The 24,151-nt window shown below is 42.9% G+C and overlaps 1 protein-coding gene across 1 annotated transcript; it reads right to left on the bottom strand.

Moving 5' to 3' along the window:
* Window positions 1–6,835: 6,835 nt before the first annotated feature.
* LOC126184518 (V-type proton ATPase subunit E) lies at window positions 6,836–23,912 on the bottom strand. The gene is made up of 4 exons (XM_049926914.1): window positions 23,777–23,912; window positions 23,405–23,580; window positions 19,915–20,083; window positions 6,836–8,277 (listed from the first exon to the last, which is right to left on the bottom strand). Exons 1-4 carry the CDS (start codon window positions 23,807–23,809, stop codon window positions 7,972–7,974), a joined length of 684 nt encoding a protein of 227 aa, XP_049782871.1. The 5' UTR covers window positions 23,810–23,912; the 3' UTR covers window positions 6,836–7,971.
* Window positions 23,913–24,151: the final 239 nt, after the last annotated feature.

The raw sequence follows: 24,151 nt of genomic DNA, 5'->3' as shown, positions 1-24,151 counted from the left end.
TGTTCAAAGACAAGTGTAGTAGAACTGTCTCAAAACTGAAAATTATAAAAAATATGTAGTTTATTCATATTGAATTTAAGTACCAAATAAAGATTCTCCGTTAGGCTGCACAAATAAGTTTCGTTGCCTTTCCTTGATCGTTCTACCACGTTTAACTAGAAAGAAGTAATGTGTTAAATCTGAGCAAAACAGTACTGCTTGTGACAATAGTAGATGTGCTGATCGCAAAGTTAAGATGTTTACCATCACAGTTTTTTTTTTTTTTTTTTTTTTTTTTACTCACGATATTTAATGTTTCACAATATTTATTTTTTTCGAAGATATCGTTGTGAAGTGCGTACATGAAATTATATTCGTTTACAACAAACTGTAATCAAATGCAAAATGTGGTTATACATAAGAACGCTTACAGAAATACTTAAAAAGGAAGCAAAATCTGTTTCTTAAACTTATTTACAGTCTCAATGTGAAACATATATTGTCGTTATAACTCACCTAATCCCTATACATACTCTATGCAAAATAAATAATTATGTCGGTAATGTCAGGACGCGAAACCCACTGCTCAGTGCAATATTTGGCAGTAAATTATCGGATTATATTTCAAAGACGTTGAGAAGGTTTTGAAAACTTTCTAGTGTTAACCTGCACGTGGAGATCTTTTTTACCCCCATAATCCGTATCAGAAGAGCTGTATAACAAAGAGGAAATAGACGGCGAGTGTAAAACCTATGCGACTGCAATACAGTCTGCATTTAAACAGTAACTCACGAGAAATATTTGTGTGTTACTTTTCATTTATTTCATTTCGCATATGATTGTGAGAAGTATCCCTACAGTAGAAATAAACTTGGTTTGTAGAATTAGAGGAGCTAATTTACATTCTTCGATTGAAAACTCGGGAAAAGCCATAGCCGATCATGGTCTACAGTCAGCTGTGTGACGAATGCATTTCGCGCGCAATGCTCTAGCCGAACACAAATCAGCGTCATTCACGTCACCGAAGATACAGCGTTGCCAATTCCGCGACATGGACAGGTCAGTTAGCATTGTAGCGTCGCCTGCGACATCTGTTGACCGACGGGAAAACTATTTTTACGGTTGCCTGTTCCGCCGTAAGGACGGTCAATCTGTTTCTTACGTGATCTGGGACGCCATTTATGTCAACACCTGCTGGGGTCAGATACCTGAAAAGATGATTGATCTTTGCCCAGAGTTGGGAAGATGACATATGGCACCCAACAGTCAAGACATATCCCTCCCAACACTCCTGCTTCCGTTGTTTGAAAAGTTCAGGAATGCAGGCACAGAGCCGTTTCAAGGCTATGAGGTGCTCCAGGGAAGGGTGCCACTTTAGAGCTCGCCGATGCTCCTTAATTGCTTCAGCGACTTCCGGCAACCGCCAAGGAACTGCCTTACACTGAGGGCACCCTAAAGAGCAAGGGATCGCGGTTTCTGCTACAGAAACAATTGCTGTTGTCACCTGCTCAACCATCGCATCAACGTTACCGTGTGGGGGAGATTCAATGGTGACAGCAGAGGTTAAAGTTTCCCAGTCCGACTTGTTTAAAGCCCATCTGGGCAGGCATCCGTGGGCCTGACGCCAGGGCAGTGACAGGAAGATGGGGAAGTGGTCACTACCACACAGATCATCATGTGCTCTCCAGTGGATAGATGGGAGAAGTCCTGGGCTGCAGATTGATAAATCAATAGCTGAGTAACTACCATGAGCCACACTGAAATGTGTGGCAGCCCCATTATTTAAGAGGCAGAGGTTGAACTGAGACAGTAAACTTTCGACATCTCTGCCTCGGCCAGTAAGCATGGTGCCACCCCACAAGAGGTTATGGGCATTAAAGTCTCTCAAAAGTGGGGAAAGGCTTAGGGAGTTGATCAATCAGTGCAGTTAATACATTCAGGGATACTACACCATCTGGATGAAGATATACATTGCAGACAGTATTTCCTGCGTCGTCCTTATTCTGACAGCCACAGCTTCAAGAGGGGTTTGAAGGGGCACAGTTTCACTACAGACTGAGTTCAGGACAAACGCAAACTCCACCTGATACTCTATTATAGTTTCTACGGTTCTTTTAATATCCCCTATAGCCACAGAGGGCAGGGGTCCGCATTGCCAGGAACCAGGTTTCCTGGAGGGCAATGAAGATAGCAGGTGTAAAGCTTAACAGTTGCTGTAGCTCAGCTAGGCAGTGGAAAAAAACTGCCACAATTCCACTGGAAGATGACGTCATTGTGAGACTGGGAAGGCATGGAACATTCAATGAGGCAGTTTACACCTCAGAGCCACCTGCTACCACAGACTTATTGCCTGAGCAGTCTATATCCACTGTATCCGAGGGTCTGGCGAGATCTAGGTCCTCAGCGGATGCCAGAATCTCCACCCCATACTCAGACGCAGAGCTTGTAGGTAGCGATGGTGTGGGTGCCACTGCAATTTCCTTGGTCTTAGAGGTCTTCTTTTTGCATTTCTCTCGCTGCTCCTCGGGGTTCCCTTGCTGGGAGGACTTCACTGGCTCAGTCTTTGGGACTGAGGACGAGTGTGAAGCCCTACGACCAGCTGCTTTTGAGCTCTTCAGCCACTGGTGGGTGTCATCTTTCCCGCGAGTAGAAACCTGGGAAGGGAGTGACCCAAGGGACCCCTTCCTAGCGAGAGAGGCCAAAGAAGACTTATGTTTCTCCAGCTTAGAAGTGGGGATGGATGTCCCCGATAGTGGGGGGGTGTTTGTCCCGAAGTAGGTGACTGGGCTTGGCGGAGCTGATTGTGTCAGTACTGTTGTAGTGGCAGTGTAAGATTATGTCATTCGCACAGGATACAGGTGTTCAAATTTTCTCTTAGCTTCAGTGTAGGTCAGTCAGTCCAGGGTCTTGTACTCCATGATTTTCCTATCTTTCTGGAGAATCCTGTAGTCTGGTGAGCATGACAAATGGAGCTCTCTGCAGATGACAAAGATGGGAGGCGGGGCACATGGAGTATTGGGATGTGATGGGCGTCTGCAATCTCGACATGTGACACTGGAAGTATGGCGGGAAGACATATGACTGAACTTCCAGCACTTAAAGCACCACATCGGGGTATGGACATAGGGCTTTACATCACAGTGGTAGACCACACCTTGACCTTCTCGAGTAAGGTGTCACCTCCAAAGGCCAGGATGAAGGCACCAGTGGCAACCTGATTATCCCTTGGACCCCGGTGGACACGCCGGATGAAATGTACACCTCACCGCTCTAAATTGGCGCGCAGCTCATCAGACTGCAAAAGAAGGTCCTTGTGAAACATGATAACCTGGACCATATTTAAGCTCTTATGGGATGTGATGGTTACAGAAACATCCCCCAGCTTGTCACAAGCGAGTAACATCTGTGACTGGGCAGAGGATACTGTTTTGATCAAGACTGACCCAGATCTTATTTTGGACAACCCCTCCACCTCCCCAAACTTGTCCTCTAAATGCTCGACAAAAAACTGAGGCTTCATTGTCACAAAAGATTCCCCATCAGCTCTCAAACATGCAAGGTACTGGGGCAAATGAGATCTACTTCCATCGTTAGCCTGACATTCCTCCAATGGTGTGGCCAGGGAGGGGAACGATTTGGTGTCTTACTTCTGTGCATTGAATTCAGCTCGTGAACGCTTAGAGACTGCTGGTGTTTCACCACCAGCAAGAGATGATGGACTACGCTTCGTGTGTCATCCACCCTGATGCCACCCACTCCGACCAGGGGCCCTCCCCGCGGGTGCCACCTAGCCACAAATAAAAGGCCACCTGGCAGGATGGCCATTGCCATGGGTCACAATGCCCCAGGGGGACGGCCATCTACCCCTTGGCATACATGGGGAGATAACGGTGCAGGCATCAGAAGAGCTATTCCTGTGTGGTCAGGTGGCTACAACCAACAGGGTACATGGCGACCCCACCACAACAGACTGGCTACCATGCTGGAGATTAGGGGCAAAGAAGTCCACGGTCATCGTCGATGCAGAAAGCGACACTGCATAGTGCATGGTGGAAAACGCACCCAGGAAGGTGTCCTCACTCAAGAGATGGAGAATGAGTGGGGCTGAAATGCGACGACGAGAAAGTGGGCTAAAGATCTCAATCCACGATGCACCATGTAAGGCACCCTTCCCCAATTGGCTTGCTCTTCGGGAAAATTTTGAAGAATGGAGGTCAAACCCTACAGGGGACCATCACAAAGACCAAAACGTGAGACTCCTTTTAGTAGTCTCTTACGACAGGCAGCAATACCTTGGGCCGATTCTAACCCCCGGACCCACAGGGTGTTTCCTATACAGTTCTACGCAATACTTTTATCAGGAAACAGAAATTCAGCAGAGCTAGGAATTTTCCAGCATATTACAAAGGAAACTTTAAAACACGCTAGCATTTCCATGAGTCCAAAGAAGATGAAAAGTTACGGCATGTAATTCATTATTTACCAAATTTTGTACCTTCTAACCACTGAAAACTATCTCCAGCTGCAGCTGATGTTCACAATGTACAAAAGCATCTACTGCTGGTAACACCCTCCTTGATTTCATTGTCTCAGGTTCCCAGAATACTGCAGTCCTAAAGTCACATCAGTAATTTGCAGTCTCAGTTGTCTACGCTCACAGCAGTGCGGTCCAGATCAATAGACACTAACAATAGATTTACAGTCAGGTGCAAGTCTGGTCACGAGAGAGAATTCTGGGAAAATGCAGAGCTCTGTATTTACATCATATAGAAGAAACAAGTAAAGTTCTGAAATGCTAACAATTTCCAGAGGCATTTTACAGATGTTCATTTTTCACATGCAGTTTCTTCTCCAATCACAACAGTGCACCAACACATTTGTCAAACAGCAGCAAATAATACTCTATTAAATGGATGACGCTGTCTGTGGATGAAAAGCACTTGTGTAGACATCAGGATTTTGTTCAAAATACTTATTTTCTAGCTCATTTACAAATATCTCAGCTATAGTATTTTATGAAGTCTGCGAAAAAAATTGTCTATTACAGACATTATGTAGACGACATCATACTACTGTACATAGGTGATGAAAGTGAAGTACGTGAGGTAGCAGGAAAAATAGGTGGGATGCACGAAAAAATTACATTCACAGTGGAACAGGAAGAAGAAGGAAGTTAAGTTTTTTTGGATATTAGGTGAACTAAAAGGGATGGAAGGCGTAAGATTAGCATATTTTGGATGACGACAGCCCCTGACACTATTAGAAATGTGAAATCCTGTCATCCTAAGAAGCATAAATGGGCATACTTCAGAGCTATGATCAACAGGATGCTAAAACTGCCACTCACCCCTAATGACGATGTGGGAGAATTAAGTGTGATTAGACAAGTAGCCAAGGCAAACGGATATAAGGATTGTGATGTAGTGAAACTTTATAATAAACTAAAATCAAAAATATGTGACAAGGAGACAATAGAACCAGAGGGCAAGAAGTTTTCTGCTATGTCATACAATGGTGCATTTTCTGACAGAATTGCGCAGGCCTTCAGAAAAACGAAATCAGTACACATTTAGACAGAAAAAAACATTCGGTAGGAAACAGAGAATAATATGAAAGTGTTGCACAGGGTGTCAAAGGGACAGTTACCGAACCTACTCAAGGAAATGGAAATTTATTTGCACAGAAAACAGCAACTGGAATTACTGCTGAATGAACAGAATGGGTTTAAACCTAAATGTTTATTTTGATGTATTCACAAACCTACTAGCCTACTAGTTTGAGCAGCATAGAGTGACCCAGTGGATTGACATGGGGTAGTGTGCACCAGCCGCTGGCAACGAGGAGACTGGACTTTCCTCTGCAAGTTCCACCACAGGGAAGCCACGACGTGCCTCCATTGAGACCACACTCCAGATGTATTATCGACTCTTTAACTTTTAATTAATATTCACTGCTTCATTAATTACCTTATAATTACATTTATGGTAATTGATCTGTCAGGCTGGAAGGTTTTATTTATAGATGTTTTTAATCTTATACTTTTTATACTGGCTTTTATACAATTGTATGTTTTACCTTGCCAGGCTAGGAGCATCACATTATTAGTATCTGCACTTTTTATGTGGATTTTAAGTATCCAATTCCACGTGTAGTATGTCAGTACATGTTTCATTGTCAATCATTTTAGCATGTGAAGTAATTTTAATTAATGACTATGCATACCACATAAAATGCATTACATTTGCAATACTGATTAATCAGGTACCCTAGGTATAGTGCCCTCTGCTGGCCTCAGTTTCCTGGTATAAATATCAGACGCATTCTGACCACCACCAGCACTTACTATGTACCAAGATTACTATGTCCCAAGATGTTTAGTTTGACATTTATACATCACACACACGCACACAAACACCTTTACCATTGCTAGTTGCTGTAAGTAGTTCTGTAGTGCTTTTCTTTTTGAGATTGCAAAGAGTTTTAACAAAATACTTAAAATCATCTGAAGTGCATTAAAATAATTATGCTGTTTACACATTTAGGAAACATGTGTGCATGACTATCTTTCGAGGACTCTCCACAAATGTGGTAAGTTGGAAATTTCCAAGTACTTACACCTCATCTGTTTGTTTGTTTTAGATTTTTAAAAAAATCAGAAATGTTACCCAAGCATTTGGAAGTTTCCACTTTTCATATCTGTGGAGAATATGAGTGAGCATCCCTGTGGACCTGTTCTGTTAGGAAACAGAAAATATAATGCAGAATCTTAAAAATTGTGCTCACCTTCTCTCAGTAGACAACAGAAATATAGTGCTGCTATGCTATGTGTGGGATTTAAGGAAGGCCCATAATGGAGTACTCATTAAACTCATTCATTTATTTTTAACCTGACTATATGCATGTACATGGGAAGTCAATGTAAAACATCACATATCTTTTCACAACATATAGCATTGCTGAACACAGTACCACAACAAGTATTGGTATTTTATGTGAAACAGGGGTTTAAGTGTTTAATAATATCAATTTGTATGGACAGATGACTATGCCCTGGCAAGTATTTGCACTTAAAAAGCTGAGGTACTCACAAGCACTTGCCTTGTTAGCTTCTTTTTCTTTAATCAGACCACACATGTATACAACACTTGATTAATATACTTTACTACACAATGTCCATTTAATAACAAGGAAGAATTTTTACAACACAGTAATTAAAATAATATCTTACACAACTATATAATACCATGATAACCTCTCCATCAGAAAAAAGTCTGTACAATCACTAATACTCTACTGGCAGTCCACCAACATGCAATCTGTCACCATCCACAGCCATAATAACCACTGATTAATAATTACTCACTTCCATCACATGATATCCAGCTCACCTACTTGCCTCTGATCTGCAGCATTAGGCTTTTACTCTAGCTTACAGATTCTGCATGTTAATTTATTCCCTGATAGATAAAGTAACAGCATTTGAACTAATTCATTTCTTCTGGTGAATTTAAATCTCTCTTCTTTTTTGATAAGCCATTATTCTGTCTACTTTGTTTTCATATTATGGCTTCACAGTTACATATTTCAAATACAAATCTATCTTACTCCCATTTGCTGGCAAATAATTTTAACTGCATATTTGCAAATTAAAACTACAGTATTTCTTTGTCCTCCATTCATCTTAGTATTGAAAGGCTGCAATTATTAATAGTAATGGAGGTCACATACTTGAAAGAGGTAGTACACATGTTTAGTTGTACTACATGGAGCTTTATACTAGTGTTGCAATAATTTAACAAAAAAGAACACAAGGATATGTCTCACACAGTTTCCACTACTATGAACAGGCAGCATTAAAATATTTACACAAAATGAGAAGTCTCATTAAATAATCAACAACAAAAAAATCATGAACCAGCAATTCCATAACCAAGAAACTACTGCACTAATAACTTAATGGAATGAAATATCCAGATTTATGCATAAACATATTTAGTCAGCAAACTTGCGATTCGGGTTACGGCCAAACAGTGCACTTCTTATCTCGGGAATAAGCTGTTGTGCAATTAGTTCTAGCCGTGCTTCCAAAGTATTAACAATTTTAATTCTGCCTTTCTGTGCTAGCAGCTCTATTCCACCAGTAACTTCTGGGTTCAAGACGGATTCTGTGTCCACTTTTATTGATATATCCTTCCCACCAGTAATTTCTTTGTACTTCTGTGTAATAGCTGGCAAGATGCTATCAACAATACGTTGATCAACCTCACGTGTCCTTACAGTGACATTTGGCTCCAAAAGCTGCAAAAACAGTGAATGGTCAGTATCATAATGACAACAAAACACACAAGAATCATGACATGTAATTACATTTGCTATAAAGCATTTATTGGTAAATAATTAAAAGAAAACAATTATTTAAAAGAGGAAATAAAATAATTAAACACTACATTTGTAACGTGCATCAAATAAACTAAATGCCAATTTTCCCCAATTTTATTGCAACTGAGTGACTTTGCTGTGATTGGTTTTACTACATAACTAACACAAAATGGAAATTCATCTGGTTAGAATGTTCACTGTTTGCATAATGGAATTTATTTATGAGGCTTATGAAAATTAAACTACAATTTGAGTATTTCATTACACACTACAATATTCACTTTCAATGCTTAAAAATCTTGCATCCTCTCACAGCTTTTCACAAAAAGAGGTATCCATTTTACATTTCTATATGACAAAGTTGTGTTGCCACCTACATGAGATATTGCAAAATTGAGGCAAAAAGGCTCCTAAAGTTCAACCAAATCTGTTCAATATAATATCAATTTCTGTCCTTGGGTGACTGACAGTCTCACATGTTATACTAATATCTGTACCTTCCCACTCTTCCACTCTCAAATCTGCCCCTGTGTAAGTTATTCTACAACTAAAACCTACAGCAATTGACTTTTTCAGCAACACTACATCTCTTGCACATTTTCATGTGATAAGCAAACATTTTATCTACCTTTGCATTAAATGTCACGTAGTGCCGTCATCTCCCTCCCTCCCTCCCCCCCCCCTGCATTTTTTGTAGTTCGTGGTTGGGAGTAATATGGGGCTAAACTACAAGGTCATCAGTCCCTTGGCCAAGCATTCATTTGTCCAGAGGTGATGTCCACCAGGTATGTGCTCTGATGAGGAAAGTACATGGGAGTGGTGAAAGAGAGGCACTAAAAGCAATACTGATGCCAGAGCTGAACAATAATTTACAGAGAAATAAAAGTATGGTCTAGAGTGAACAAGTGGGCTCCCAGGGCTCAGCCATGCTGAGAGAAACCCCACCCGCATCCGACCCCCGTCAACCTGATTGATGGAGTGATTGATTAATTGAGGGGGGTTATGGGACTAAATGGTGAGGTCATCAGTTCTGCAATTCCAAAGTTACACACAGAAGAGAGAGGTCCCGCTAAAAATGGACAGATCCAATCAGAAGAGTCAAACTACAAAAAAGAGGAAGTTAAAACACACCCGAGAGAAGGTATAAAAGGGTAACCCAAATCTAAAACTGGGAAAACAGAGGGATAAAACAGCAGTCTTTGCAAGGGGGAGTGGTCATGGATCCCAGACCGGGAAAATGTGTAGAGAGGCCCCAACCACAACCACCCTGCCCTTCTACAGGAGTAAAGCAAAACCCTGTCTGAAAATATAAACCACTTTCACGGAGGAAATTGAGGACCAGTTCAACCATCCAGGAATCATCTGCTAATATTCAATTCAAGGAATCTTTAACACTACACTTAGTATGAAGGATCAAGAGAAGGGGACATTCCAGCAATATATGGGATGCTGTCAGTCTGGCTCCACAACCACACTGTGGGCATATTTGCTGCTCAGGAAGAAACAATGAATGAGCTGGGTATGACCAATGTGTAGATGACACAAAACATTGGACTCCTTCCAACAGGAGTGGAAGGAAGAGTGCCAAACTGCCATAGGCTCTTTGATTGTTCGGAGTTTATTACTATGAGCAGTAGTGTACCAGATGTCATTCCACTTTTGGGTAAAGAGAGATTTGATGTAGGTTGGTTGGTTTGTGGGATTGAAGGGACCAGATTACTAGGGCAATCGGTCCCTTTTTCCACAAACTTGAAACACCCACAAAGAACAAAAAACAAACAACGGAGATGACAAGAGATGACACAGGTCAAGAAAGACACAGACAGAGACCAGAAAAAAGGAATTAAAATCACACCGAGTGTGACAGTAGTTGGCCGACCATAGAAACAAAAAAGGAAAAGCCAACCCCCAAGAAACACACTAAAAACCCCAGTCTAAAATCGTAGGCCAAAGGCCATGCTCAACACAAAAAAAGGACAAACACTTAGATCAAACGATGAAAACACCCTGCACGAATAAAACTCAAAACTAAATCTGCCATCGCAGCATCATCTGATAAAAGCGCAGGAAGCGTATCAGGCAGTGCAAACATCTGCCTGAGCAGAGTTAAATGCGGGCAGTCCAACAAGATGTGGACCACCACCAAAGCTGACCTGCAGCGACGAAGTTGGGTCCTCGTGGCGCAATAAATAGCTGTGTGTTATCCAGGTGTGGGCAATGCACAGCAGGCAGAGGACAACAGAGTCCTTGCAAGAAACCCGCAAGGAGGAGCACCATGCACCGGTAGCCTCCTTGATGGCTCGAAGTTTGTTGGGTGAAGGAAGGGTGCGCCATTCTTCACCCCAGGTGCCTTCTACCACAAAACTGACCTGAAGTCACTCTCCGAAAGGCCAATCTCCAAGGCTGGTGCACCGACAGCCTGTTTGGCCATCATGTCAACATGTTTTTTCCCGGGATGCCGACACGACCTGAGGTCCACACAAAGACCACAGAGTGGCCGCAACGGGTAAGAGTATGGAGGGACTCCTGGATAGCCATCACCAGTCAGAGAGTGAGGGAAATGCTGGTTGATAGCTCCTAAACCGCTCAGGGAGTCACTACACATAACGAAGGACTCACCCGAGCAGGAGCGGATATACTCCAGAGCGCAAGAGACGGCAACCAGCTCGACAGTGAAAACACTACAGCCAGCCGGCAATGAATGTTGTTCATAGTTATCCCCTAGAGTAAGAGCATAACCGACACGACCAGTAACCATCGAACCATCAGTATAAACAACGTCAGAGCCTTGAAACGTGGCAAGGATTCAAAGAAAGCGGCGGCGGAGGGCCTCAGGAGGGACTGAGTTCTTCAGGCCCTGTGCCAAATCAAGCCGAAGGCATGGGTGGGGCACACACCATGAGGGACCCAAAAAAAAGAGGTGGAAGAGGGAAAAACTCAAGCCCAGAGAGAATAGCTCAACACGTACCGCAATCATACACCCTAACCAGGGCCGCCGTTCCGAAAGATGGACGACCGACTGAGCGAAAAGGGGACGATAACTGGGATGCCCGGGCAAGCTACAAACATATATAGCATAAGCGGCCAGTACTCATTGGCACCGGAACTGCAATGGAGGGACACCTGCCTTCACAAGTATGCTGTTGACGGGGCTTGTACGGAAAGCTCCAGTGGCGAGTCGGATCCTGCTGTGAAGGATGGGGTCCAGCAACCGCAATGCAGAAGGGGATGCCAAACTGTAAGCCAGGCTCCCATAATCTAGATGGGACTGAACTAACGCCTGGTATAGCCGTAGAAGGGTAGACCGATAGGCACCCCAGCTGGTGACTCAAGCAACGAAGAGCGTTAAGATGCCACCAGTAAGTCTGTTTAAGCTGCCGAATATGAGAGAGCCAAGTCAACCAGGTATCAAAGACCAATCTCAAAAACTGATGCGTCTCCACCACAGCAAGAGGTTCGCCGTCAAGATAAAGCCGTGGCTCAGGGTAAACAGTGCAATGCCGGCAGAAATGCATAACGCAGGACTTGGCAGCCGAAAGCTGGAAGCCATGCGTTATGTCCCAAGACTGCACCTTGCGGATAGTGCCCTGCAGCTGCTGTTCAGCAGCTGCAATGCTAGTGGATCTAAAGTATAGGCAGAAGTCGTCAGCATACAAGGAAGCTGAGACAGACGTTCCCGCCACTGCAGCGAGCCCATTAATTGCAATTAAAGAGGCAGACACTTAAGACAGAGCCTTGAGGTACCCCATTCTCCTGAACATGGGAGGAACTATGGGAGGCTGCAACTTGCAGACGGAAGGAACGAAGCGACAGAAAATTTTGTATGAAAATCGGGAGCAGACCCCGAAGACCCCAACCATGAAGCAAAGATAGGATGTGATGCCGCCATGACATATTGTATGCCTTCCGCATGTTAAAAAAGACTGACCAGATGCTGACGGCGGGCAAAGGCCATACGGATGGCAGACTCCAGGCACAGCAGATTACCAGTGGCAGAACGGCCCTTACGGAACCCAACCTCAGACAGAGCCAGAAGGCCCTGAGACTCAAGTAGCCAACTCAACCTCCAGCTCACCATTAATTTGAGCAACTTGCAAAGAACATTGGTGAGGCTAATGGGGTGGTAGCTGTCCACCTCCAGTGGGTTCTTGCCAAGTTTCAACACGGGGGTTACGATGCTTTCCTGCCATTGTGACGGGAACTCACCCTCAACCCAGATACGGTTGAAGAGGTCTAGGAGGCGTTGCTGGCAGTCCACCGAGAGGTGTTTGAGCATCTGACAGTGGATGCGATCTGGCCCGGGAGCCAGTTCATTCCCTGGGATGCCCACATGACTTGGGACCCAGAGAAGGTAAACTGAGCAGGCGGCATGGCCAAGGGCACAGAGAAGGTCATGGATAGCAGAGACCAAAGGATGATGAGAGTAGCATCATTTGATAGCCTGCAGACTGCTCATTGAGTTAGTACATATGAAAACACTGTGGTGAGAGGCCTGAGGCACAAAATGCAGGGCCCTGTTGATGACTAGTAGCCCTGCTGTGAACACACTATATGATCCCGGCAATAAACGGTGTTCAAAGCAAGTAGGAGACTTAAAAGCATATCCCGCCTTGTCTATCGTCTGAGAAACATCAGTGTAGAAGATGGTGGCACCGTGGAACTCTGCAAGGATGGAACATACAAGATGTCAGAAAACCATAGGGGTGACAGATACCTTAGAACCCTGGAATAGGTCAGTCCTAATTTGTGGTCTAGGAACCATCCAAGCGGGTATATGGGAGGAAATACATGGTGCACATGCCAGTGAGTGGAAATGGAGATCCAACAGAGGGAAGTGAGACGCATCCCAACTGGCAATCCCAACTGCAGGCAGTGATCAGAAGCAAGACATCCCTCATTCGCAAAGAGGACAGGGTACACGGGATGGTCAGGGAAATGACTAGTGGCAACTACGTAAGAAACCAGGAGTTGACTGTCGTATTCGTAGATGCAGAAACCCCACTTCTGTGAGGAGACTGCCAAGGTCAAGTATTTTCAGAGTGGAAGGAGCCGCTCAGCTGTAAACCTGACTACCATAATCTAGTCTGGACAAGACCACAGTGCAGTAAAGATGGGGAAGAGTAGCACGGTCTGCACCCCAAGACGTGTCGGCCAGGAGGCGGAGAGCATTAAGCTTCCTCATACACAGGCTTCAGGTGGTGAACATGGGGGCAGCCATGTCAGCTTTTCATCAAAAACAAGGCCCAAGAAATGGAAATGTGCTGCAACAGCGAGGAGCTGGGCACCTAAATAAAGTTCTGGATTGGGGTGGTCTGTAGGTCAACGACAAAAATCCATAACACGTGTTTTGGAGGGAGAAAACTGGAAGCCATGGGAGACTGCCCACACAGAGGCCTGTCGGATGGCACCTTGAAATCTGTGCTCAGCAGATGCAACTGAGTGGGAGCTGCACCAGATGCAAAAATCTTAGACAACGCTGGGGTAACCACAAGCCCAACATAGGTTACAAGCCCATCAATGCTGAGGAAGAGTGTAACACTTAACACAGAGCCCTGTGGGATATCGTTCTCCTGAACCAGACAGGGTGCTGAGTGAAGTGCCAACTCGAACCTGGAAGAGCCGGTGCATAAAAATTCACGGATAAAAATCTGAAGGGGGCTGCGAAAGCCCCAGTCACGGAGGGTCACTGAAATGTGAGGATGCCAAGCTGTGCCATATGGTTTATGTAGGTCCCTGCCAACCTGAATAAGAGAAAAAGTAAAGAAGGCCTTCTATTGAAGATAAGCAGATCAGTAAAAGGGAGACGACTAAAAATGTAATGGACATCAGTTGGACTGCCAATAATAGAGCAAAATGTAAGAGAATTAAGGCAGCACACAGGCTTCCCCTGGGGCTCTCCGTGTGAGGGAGGGGACAGGCTCTCCCACAGCTGTCCCACCCCCTGTCAGTCATAGACGAAGCATTGAAGAGGAGGATAGAGCCCACTAATCAACATAGTACTACTCCAAAAATGGGAAACAGGGTTCAGCAGAAAGACACAAATTGCCTAAATGAAGTTAAAACAAGAGGGGAGGATGGATGGCAGAGGCAGCAGGCAGAGGCGGCCAGGCAGTGTTGTATGCCTTATGTAGGTCACAAAATACTTCAGTGCTGGTGTTTAAAAAAGCCTGTCTGTCTGCTCTTTCTAGCAAAATGAGATGGTCAATAGTGGATTGTCCCTTCTGGAAACCATGCTAATATTGGGACAACAGACCCCAAGATTCAAGAACTCACGTAACTGGAGGGCAACTACCCATTCAAGCACAATGCAGAGCATGTTGGCAAGGCTAAATGGCCAGCTTAAGAATCGCAATTATGATTCTATCTCCCCATAGAGAGCATAAGACACCATCAAGCCAAATGCAATTGAAGACCCTGAAGAGATGGAGCCATTGAGTACTGTATTATCTGATTGTGAATGGGGTCAGGGCCTGGAGCCATAGTGTGAGGCAAAGCAAGAGCCTGTTGCAATTTCCTGTTGGCAAATGATTCATTATATAATTTGTCATGCTGAGAGATGAAGAAGGAGGGGGGTCTTCAATTTGTCGCTTACACATCCAGCAGGCAGCAGTGTATGAAGAGAACAATGATGTCGCGAAGTGTTCAGTACGAGCTGCTGCATCAGTACAGAGACCATCCTGAAGGGGGGGAAAAAAAGAGGACTGATACGGTTTCAGATCTTCAGCAGCCCAGAAGACTATGGAGATTGTACCACACCTGGGATAAGGAGGCACACATTCCCAGGGAGAAGATGTAGCACTCCCAGCATTCCTTCTTAGTGTGTTGAATTAGATAGTGAGCCTTAGCACAAAGTCACTTAAAAGTGATAAGGGAGGTATGCAAAGGATGTCACTTGAAATGTTGCAGGGCTCTTCGGCAATAGCTACAGAAAAAAGAGGAATGGCAGTATCAGTGGAATCAGACACATTTTGCACAGCTTTGTCAATGCTATCTTACAGAGAGGGAGTGAAGGTAACAACAGAGGCATATCACTGCCAACTGGCACTTTGAACGTGGTGGATGGTCCGGTTGGCAAGGAAGTGACAATCACTGAAAGGCGGTCACTGTCACAAAGATCGGTATGTAGTAACCAACATAGCGAAGCCATGAGATAGAGGGAAGGGATTAATAGCTGAAAATGTGCCACGTGCAGCACTGAAGTGGGTATGAATACCATCTTTGAGGAGATGGTTAGTAAGACGCTGGTCAAGTAGAAGGTCCATACCAGATGTAGTACACCATAGGGGTTGGTATGCACAAAAGTCCCTGAGGACGAGAAAGGAAAAGGGGAGGGGGGGAAAGAGTTGTTGGATTAAGGTGGCCAACTCCATGTAAATGGCTGGCCTGGTGGTAAATAAACACTGCAAATGGCAACAGCTGAGGTGGTTTGCACCCAGACTGCTATTGCTTCCATGGTATGAAGGAGTAGCCACTAACTGAAATCTGTGCGAACAAATGTACAGGCCCCTCCAGATGCAATCTTGGGGGCCAGTATGGTTCCAACAGAATGTGCAATAATCACAGGATGAAGTGTTTCTTGTAGAGCAATGCAAATTGCAGAAGAGGAGTATATAAGGTGGTGTTGTTCCAGCAGATGACAGCAATAACCATTACAATTGCACTGAATGAACATGACAGGTGCTCAGATTGAGCATGAAGGGACCAGGAGGATAAGTCAGGTCCGGGAACACTGCCTGTCACCAGCTGGGAGGGAACCATGCCAGTTAGTGATAGACAGTACACACTTGGACTGTGTCAAGGATGGGGAAGGAAATCAGCCCTGCCCTTTCAAAGGAACCATCCCAGCATTTTCGTGCAGCAATTTTAGGGAAATCTAAATCTGGATGGCTGCACACTGGGTTTGAGCCATCATCCTCTCGAAAGCAAGTTCATGTGCTAACCACTCGGTGTGGGAGGATTCTTTTTTCTCTGACACATTATTTTGTGTCCTGGATTCTTGCAAGGGCCTATCTGTAATGTGTGTCAGAATGGACGAAGAGCAGGCAGTCCTTGGATGAACAGGCTGTTGTTCCTTCAGCCAATGGCTGGCATCAGGCATCCAATCTGGGGGTTTCTGGGGAAAGAGGTCCTAAGAGGGAGCTGAGCCTTGTCACCGGTACATGCTGGAGGAGGAGGGAATTACGAGAGAGGAGGGTGGTGCAAGAAATGGTTTGAAAAAAATTGAGGGACTGCAAATGTTGCCTGTGACTTTTGGGTAATTGGCCATCACATCACCATGACGTAGGCATGAACATTTTTTCCTGCCTCAGTATACAACAGGTGGTCAGTATTTTATATTCCTGTATTTCCTTTCCTTTCATGAAGTCTGGGCAAACCAGTGAATGTGGAGGAAGGTGTTTGGTGCAATTGACACACAAAGGTGATTGTTCGCAATGACTACATGGCAGCTGTATCCGCTCGGTTATCCTTGGGACCTTTTTGGTAACACTGGACAAAATGTATGCCTCATCACTCAGGATTAGCCATAGTTCCCTGTTTAGAGTGCCTCTGTGGAAAATGATTCCTTGGGTATTATTCAGAATTTTGCGTGTGGCAGTGGTCACTGGTATTTCATCCAGACATTCACATGTTTCAACAGCTACAGACTGAGCAGCAGAGGCAACTAAAGAAGAAGAAAAACAATTATAGCTATGTTGCAGTAAAAGAATCCAACATTTTGAGTACATACTAAGTATCGGGTAAATTGTTTTGTTCCAAGATATTTGGCTTTTCTCTTCCCTTAGGGTAGCTAGGGCAGGGAAAGCAGTAGGGTTGTAACTGTCAGCATGGAAATTTTTGTACCTGTCTGATGAGATGGCTTGATCAGAATCACCATTGTTTCAGTGCAATTTAACAAGTTCCAAGTGAGAACATCCGCCCTGACGCCATCTACTCCAATCAAGGACTCACTACGTGCGCCACTCAGCCACAATAAAGGCCAGCTGGCACAATGGTCGTTGGCAGGAACCATGATGCCCCAGGAACTCTGACATCTACTCCTTAGCAGGCGTGGGAAGCTAACAGCTCAGGCATCAGAAGTAGGATCCCTGTTTTGTCAGGGATTTGACTGAAAGGGTATATAAGGACCCCACCATGTCAGATTGGCTACCACATTGTATTTGAAGTCCATATAATAGCCTACACAGGTACTGTGCCAGATGATCTTAATACTGTATATAGTACGTGCTATTTGAGGTGGTGTTCCCAGTTGGTTCACACTAAACAAAATATTTGGAAAATGATCAAACCCAGGTTCTCAAAAATTACTTCAGCAAAAAGATGGACAAATGAATATTCTGAGAAAGGAAGTCAGAACCTAGGGAATAGCAGGTTCAACATTAAAGACTGCCACCATGAGGAAGAGTACGAGAATGAAGGACAGTGAGATTGCAACACAGGAAAGGTAGGTGCTGCAGTATCCTGGAGTCCCTTGCTCACCTCACACATATTTACAAGAGTAACAAGCCTACTGTGGGGTTTTGTAGTTTAAGTATGATACATGTACACAACATATACGATATGCATCAAAATACTTGTGGGAGATTTGTCCATTATCTAATATAGGTTCTCTGGTTTTGTTTTGCAGTTTTATGTCATGACAAAATGCATTAAATATGGTGTGAACATAAATGTTACGCTATGCTACAGACCAATATGTTACTACACCCTTTTTGACACTCACATCTGATTGTGTTGCAAACCACAACCAAAGTAGCACCTCCAATCTAATCTAGACCTCGAGCTACAATGCTGTTTTCACTGTCATAGGAGGGGACACACACACACACACACACACACACACACACACACACACACACAAACACACACACACACACACACACACACACACACACACCAGGTAGATTGGGCCAGGTTTTATAGGGGAGGGGAGGGGGGGGGGGGGTGTAGGGAGTGGAGAGTAGATTGATATGCCAATCATTATACAAACCTTAAAAATTTCCACCTTCAAAACTTATAGTTCAATATCACTTTTACAATGTACCTCTACACTTCTCCCCAACCAAGGAAATTTTTAAGCAAGTAACCCCATTCAGAGCTGTTCTCTCTCACCACAATATGAGAGTTACTTTTGAAATGTCCAAAGAAATGTGTATTTTATGTGTCTTATGTCCCAGTAAAAGTTGGTGTCCCACCAAGAAACCATGTATTTGAAACCAATGTTCTCTCCAATGTTCCAATAACCATGTGTTTATTTTGGAGAAATTAGTATTGGATTGTTACTTTTGCTCCAGTGAACCGTCAGAAACTACAAAGTGGAACACACAGCACGGATGCTACAGCTAGTAATATTCCAAAAGAAAATGTTCCAAGATTGAACCAAGCCTGCACTCTAGCATCGTTTGTCAGTTATATTTCAGTGCAGCCACTAATGCTTTACGAACTACTTTACTGTTATACATGCTTAAAAAACTGGTGGAAGAAGAAAAGAAGTGGAGTTAGCTGAAAAAGGAGCGTTAATTAGCTGATAGATATTTTAATAAATTTACAAGTCTCCATGTTGATTTTATACTAACTCATCCATCTGTGTTTGTTCTCTCTCCAATTGAACATGCCCTTGTTTTACTTTTTTATACACAGTATATTATTTACTCTTATTTTTGGAGAATCAACACAAAATCTGAGGCATCCGTGGAAATGAAATTAGCCCAAAATTTTTAATATTTGCTACTTCATTATTGTACAGAAGTCTTAAAAATTCACAACCTGCAGTCCATGCAATGTTTTTCTCAGGATGTGATTTACTTAAATTTCTATGTTCAACACTGTGAATTCCACACCACCACATTCAATATGTGCAGTGAAGATTAATGAAATTGTTTCATTGCCAACAACATTATATATTAATGAAACATAGCTGGTGAAAACCTCGATTACGCAGCATTTTTGCTGCATAAAAGTTTGTCACATGAACATTAAGAGAGGACTGTCAGATTTTCATCGCAAAACCAGATTTTACTCTCTCCTCTGTCAACTTCATTTTACCATTCATATTTTATATATTTTGGCCGTGATAAGTTGACGATTCGAATGGTGTCTGTCGCCAACAATAGGATGTGTGCCTTATCTGCACATCGGCACTGCCGAGGGGAGAGAAGTGATAAGGGGAAGGCACCATCAACTCCTTCCTGCAGTGTTTGTATCATTACTCGTGTGTTGTTCTCCAGGGGATTATTCTAACCTCCTCGGTTGTGTTACATGAAAGCAGACATGACACATGGAAATTTTGACAGCACTTTGAGACAAATATCTTCCAAGCTGTGCCTGTTTTCTCTGCTCTTGGTAGCACCAGTGAAAATTGTTAGCTTATTGTGATCAAACTGCATGCAACACCTCATATTTGACAGTATTTAAATCCCAGTCCAACAAATTAGAATGAAATTTGAACAGATACTTACATTTACAATTATTTTTTCACATTTACAGTTATTCCATTTTTGGTTCGTTAATAAACTTTAAGCACACCAAAGAACAAGTTACAAAGTAATACAGTCATACCTGCAGCAGTCCTTGCATTATTAACTGATGGAGAACGTGGCTGTATCGAGACTGATCCTTTGTGATCTCTCCCAGTCTCTTTCTCGCCTCTTCAAGTACACCACGCACATGATCTTCACGAACTTTCAGAGCTTTCAAACGTGCCTGGTTTAGCATGTTTGATGACTGACTGCAAGAAAATTTCTTTGGTTAATTCAACATTTCCATTCAAAGAAATAAATCCTTACAATTACAAAGCATATCAATACACTATTCACGTAGGGAAGTACAATGTAATTTTAATCCATTATAATTTCATTAATTTAACATATTACGTAATATATACAACTGAGTCCCTGGTGTTGCCTAGCATGTATTTACTCCAGTCTTCTATTATTCTCTCTCTTCCTCCTCCTCCTCACTTTCTGTCCACCCCCCCCCCCCCCAATTCTTCCATCCTCCTATGTGTCTGTTTACTCATCCTCACTCCCCCCACCCCTCCCCTTAACTCCGTCCATCTCCCCCTCTTCCCAGTCTCTCAACTTTCCCTCTCTCCCTCTAAGTTCATTTCCTCTGTGTCCATCTCTTCCCTCCCCTTTCTCTGGTCATGTTACCACCACCATCCCAAGGTCGTTGGTTTTTAACGCCACAGTACTTCTTTCCAGACAGTAAGTAATATGAGCACCAAGCCTGGTTGAAATTGATCAAGTGGTTTAAGAGATGTCAAACATACGTACATAATGCACTTTTACGCTGAGGTGACAAAAGTCATGGGATAGCGATATGCACAGATACATATTTCGGTAGTATATTGCACACCAGGTAAAAAAGGGCAGTGCATTGTTCTTGGGTGATTGATGCGAAATGGCTTCCGAAATGATTATGTCCACATGACAGGAATTAACAGACTTTGAAGAAAGAGTGATAGTTGGAGCTAGATGCACAGGACATGCCATTTCAGAAATCATTAGGGAATATATATTCTCTGATCCACAGAGTCCAGAGTGTGCTGAGAATATCAAATTTCAGGCATTACCTCTCACCATGGACAATGCAGTGGTCAACAGCTTTACTTAACAACTGAGACCAGTGGCGTTTTCATTGTGTTATCACTGCCAACCGGTAAGTGACACTGCATGAAATAACCACAGAAATCAATGTGGGACATACAACCAATGTATCCGTTAGGACAGTGCATCAAAATGGCATTAATGAGCTACGGCAGCAGATGATCGACCTGAGTGCTTTTGCTAACAGCACAAAATCACATGCAGCACCTCTCCTGGGCTCATGACAATATGGGTTGAACCCAAGACGACTGGAAAACCATGACCTCGTCAGATGAGTCCCAGTTTCAGTGGGTAAGAATCATGGTAGGGTTCAAGTGTGGCACAGACTCCATAAAGGCGTGGACTCGTGTTAACAAGGCACTGAGCAAGCTGGTGGTAGCTCCATAACGCTGTGGGCTGTATTTACATGGAATGGACTGGATTGTGTGGTCCAACTGAACTGATCGTTGACTGCACATAGTTATGTTTGGCTACCTGGAGAATATTTGTAGCCATTTGCGGACTTCATGTTCCCAAACAATGACGGAACTTCTAAGGATGAAAATGTGCCATGTCACCAGGCCACAACTGTTCGCGACTGGTTTCAAGAACATTCTGCACAATTTGAACGAATGGTTTGGCGACACCAATCACCCAACATAGATCCCATTAAACATTTATGGGATGTAATTGGGAGGTCAGTTTGTGCACAAAATCCTGCACCAGCAGCTCTTTCGCAATTATGGGCTGCTATAGAGGCAGCATGGTTCAATATTTCTGCAATTTGTTGGGTCTGTGCTACATCAAGTTGCTTCACTACAGTGGGTAAAAGGAGGTCTGACATGATATTAGGAGGTATCTTACGATTTTTGTCACCTCAGTGTATAATGTGTATCAATTTGAATGACTAAAAGAAATTATAATCTCATATATTATGGATTGAATTTTAATACAAATTAGGTGCAACACTGTTGCCGTTGTCAGTAGATGCTGATAGGTTTTGCCGGGACCTCATCAGATGGTGTTTTAGTGTCAGGCTGTAGCCACCTACGACTGGGAACAAGAAGCAATTTGTGACAACGTATTTGTCTTAAACTGAAATATTTGTGTGTTACAGTCCTGTAAAATTTCTTAAACAACTTGTCATCAAGTGTGTTACGTCTAAAATCAAACTTTTGCTGCAATCTAAAAAAGGCATTAATTAACCAATATGAACCAAGTCATATGGTGTTTATCTGTACACCTTCCCCCCCCCCCCCCCTCCCCACATATTCACATACCAAACCCTTTCCAGAGTTTCCATTATCTATTCCATTACTTCCTACTGTGAAATACCTTATGTTAAATAAGCTATATCCCAATCAAATGACTGCTACTTTTGCAGCAAAGCAGTTTAAATGGGTTAGTGTAGTTTTACACTGACCGGCCATTAGTACAGACAAAATAAAGTTTTGAGCTTAACATCTTACAAACATAATAATACTCACTCGCCAATAACCCTGCTGAATGATGGAACAAGAAATTAGCCGTATCCTATTCAAATATGAATGGTAGATATGGACTTGAAGTCCACTTCTTTGCAAAAAGTCCAGTGTCTTAACCATTCTGACATACAAGAAGAAAGATGATCAAATATCCCATAAACCAGGTCATACAGATGGAGAACAAGATTGGATTATGAAAGGCTGGGGAAGAATATCGGCACTGTTGTTTTTAAAGGAACCATCCCAACATTTGCTTTAAGTGATTTAGAGAAATCACAGAAAACCTAAAGCTGGATGGCTAGATGCTGATTTTAACCAATGTCCTCCAAGTGAGAGTCCAATGTGCCAATCCCTACACCACCTCATTCAGTCTGACGTAAGGAAAAAAAAGACATTTGATCACTACAGGAGGATAATCAGTGTGTTAGGGTCCTTCCACATATTAAAATATATTTACAAAGGTGCTATGATCACACAGGAAGTAGTTTTTCTAACAATATGAAATAGCTGATTGGAAGAATGTTTTCTAAAATGTATGTTAACAGTAGCACAAGAATAATCTGTCACACAAATTTCTGTCCAGCTGCTATATACCTGAACAGGCTGTTTGTCCACACATACCCAGTTCTTTGCAACAGGTATATTTTTCCATGTATTGACAAATGACCGAGTTATTCTATGTGAAACTAATATACCTGTTAACAGCAAAACCACATATATACCAGCTATGACTATTTTACTTATGACATCCTTTTGGGATTTGTACAGAAAAGTAGGGTCACAGTCACATACAGATTTTAGACCAGCAGTTTAGCAACCATGGAGCTACCCTCAACATTGTTATGGGCAACTAAGAAGCAAAGAGAATGCTGTAGTGGCTGTAACTAGTGAGATATTCTCTCTCTCTCTCTCTCTCTCTCTCTCTCTCTCACTCATGCTATGGAAGTATGACAAAATGTTCTCAAAACTTCGGCTTACATTTTCTTCTGAAGTTCCACTTGTTTTTCCTTTCTTTCATAATATTCCATTATTTTTAACCGTTGTTGCTGCACCAATCGGCCTTTTTCAATGTTGAACTCCTCTTCAGCTTTAGCATCAATTTCTTCAGCTTTTTCATTTGCCTCCTGCTCGATAAAGGCCATCATGTGCTTGATCTGCAATAGAATATAAGTCACATTATGAATAAACGTAATCTAAATTACTTAAAAGATAATTCTAATGAAAAGTATGATTAAATGTGCACGTTTCCAACGAGCACATCGGATAAGTATGCACGCAGAGAAATAACGACCAAACTTTCATGGTAATAATAACTCTTTCTTTCAGATACGTGTGTGCAATTATTTTCACCTGTTTTTGGACGTCTGCGTCGCTTAAAGCCATGGTTAATTAAAATTTTTGTCTGCAAGTACACGAAACAACCAGTGACACAGATCTGTCTGCCACTCCTATCTCTTGAGTCTCGAGACAGATCATATGAGTTACTCGCTAGTCAACTGTTAAACCACATCAGGTTATTGAGTGGATGTTAATAAAATAGAACGAACTGTTTTTTGGTAATATAATTTAAAAAATAATGTATATCATTATTAGAGAGATCTAAAATTGAACGAAATCAAATTACACACATACATATATACCCACATTTGACTACGACCTGAACGTAGTATTTGGAGCGTACTTCAAATGCAATAAATGTATACCTCTATAAATACACGACTTCCA

The sequence above is a fragment of the Schistocerca cancellata genome, chromosome 4, assembly GCF_023864275.1.
Source record: "Schistocerca cancellata isolate TAMUIC-IGC-003103 chromosome 4, iqSchCanc2.1, whole genome shotgun sequence".
NCBI lineage: Eukaryota > Metazoa > Arthropoda > Insecta > Orthoptera > Acrididae > Schistocerca > Schistocerca cancellata.
This window is presented reverse-complemented; position numbering and strand designations above follow the sequence as displayed.

What these genes read in the sequence shown, in the direction of transcription:
- LOC126184518 (XM_049926914.1), bottom strand. Translation starts at nt 23,809, where the DNA reads ATGGCTTTAAGCGACGCAGACGTCCAAAAACAG. An exon ending in ACGCAGACGTCCAAAAACAG is followed by an intron (nt 23,581 to 23,776) that starts GTGAAAATAATT and finishes ATTCTATTGCAG; the next exon opens with ATCAAGCACATGATGGCCTT. An exon ending in GTGGAACTTCAGAAGAAAAT is followed by an intron (nt 20,084 to 23,404) that starts GTAAGCCGAAGT and finishes ATTTTCTTGCAG; the next exon opens with TCAGTCATCAAACATGCTAA.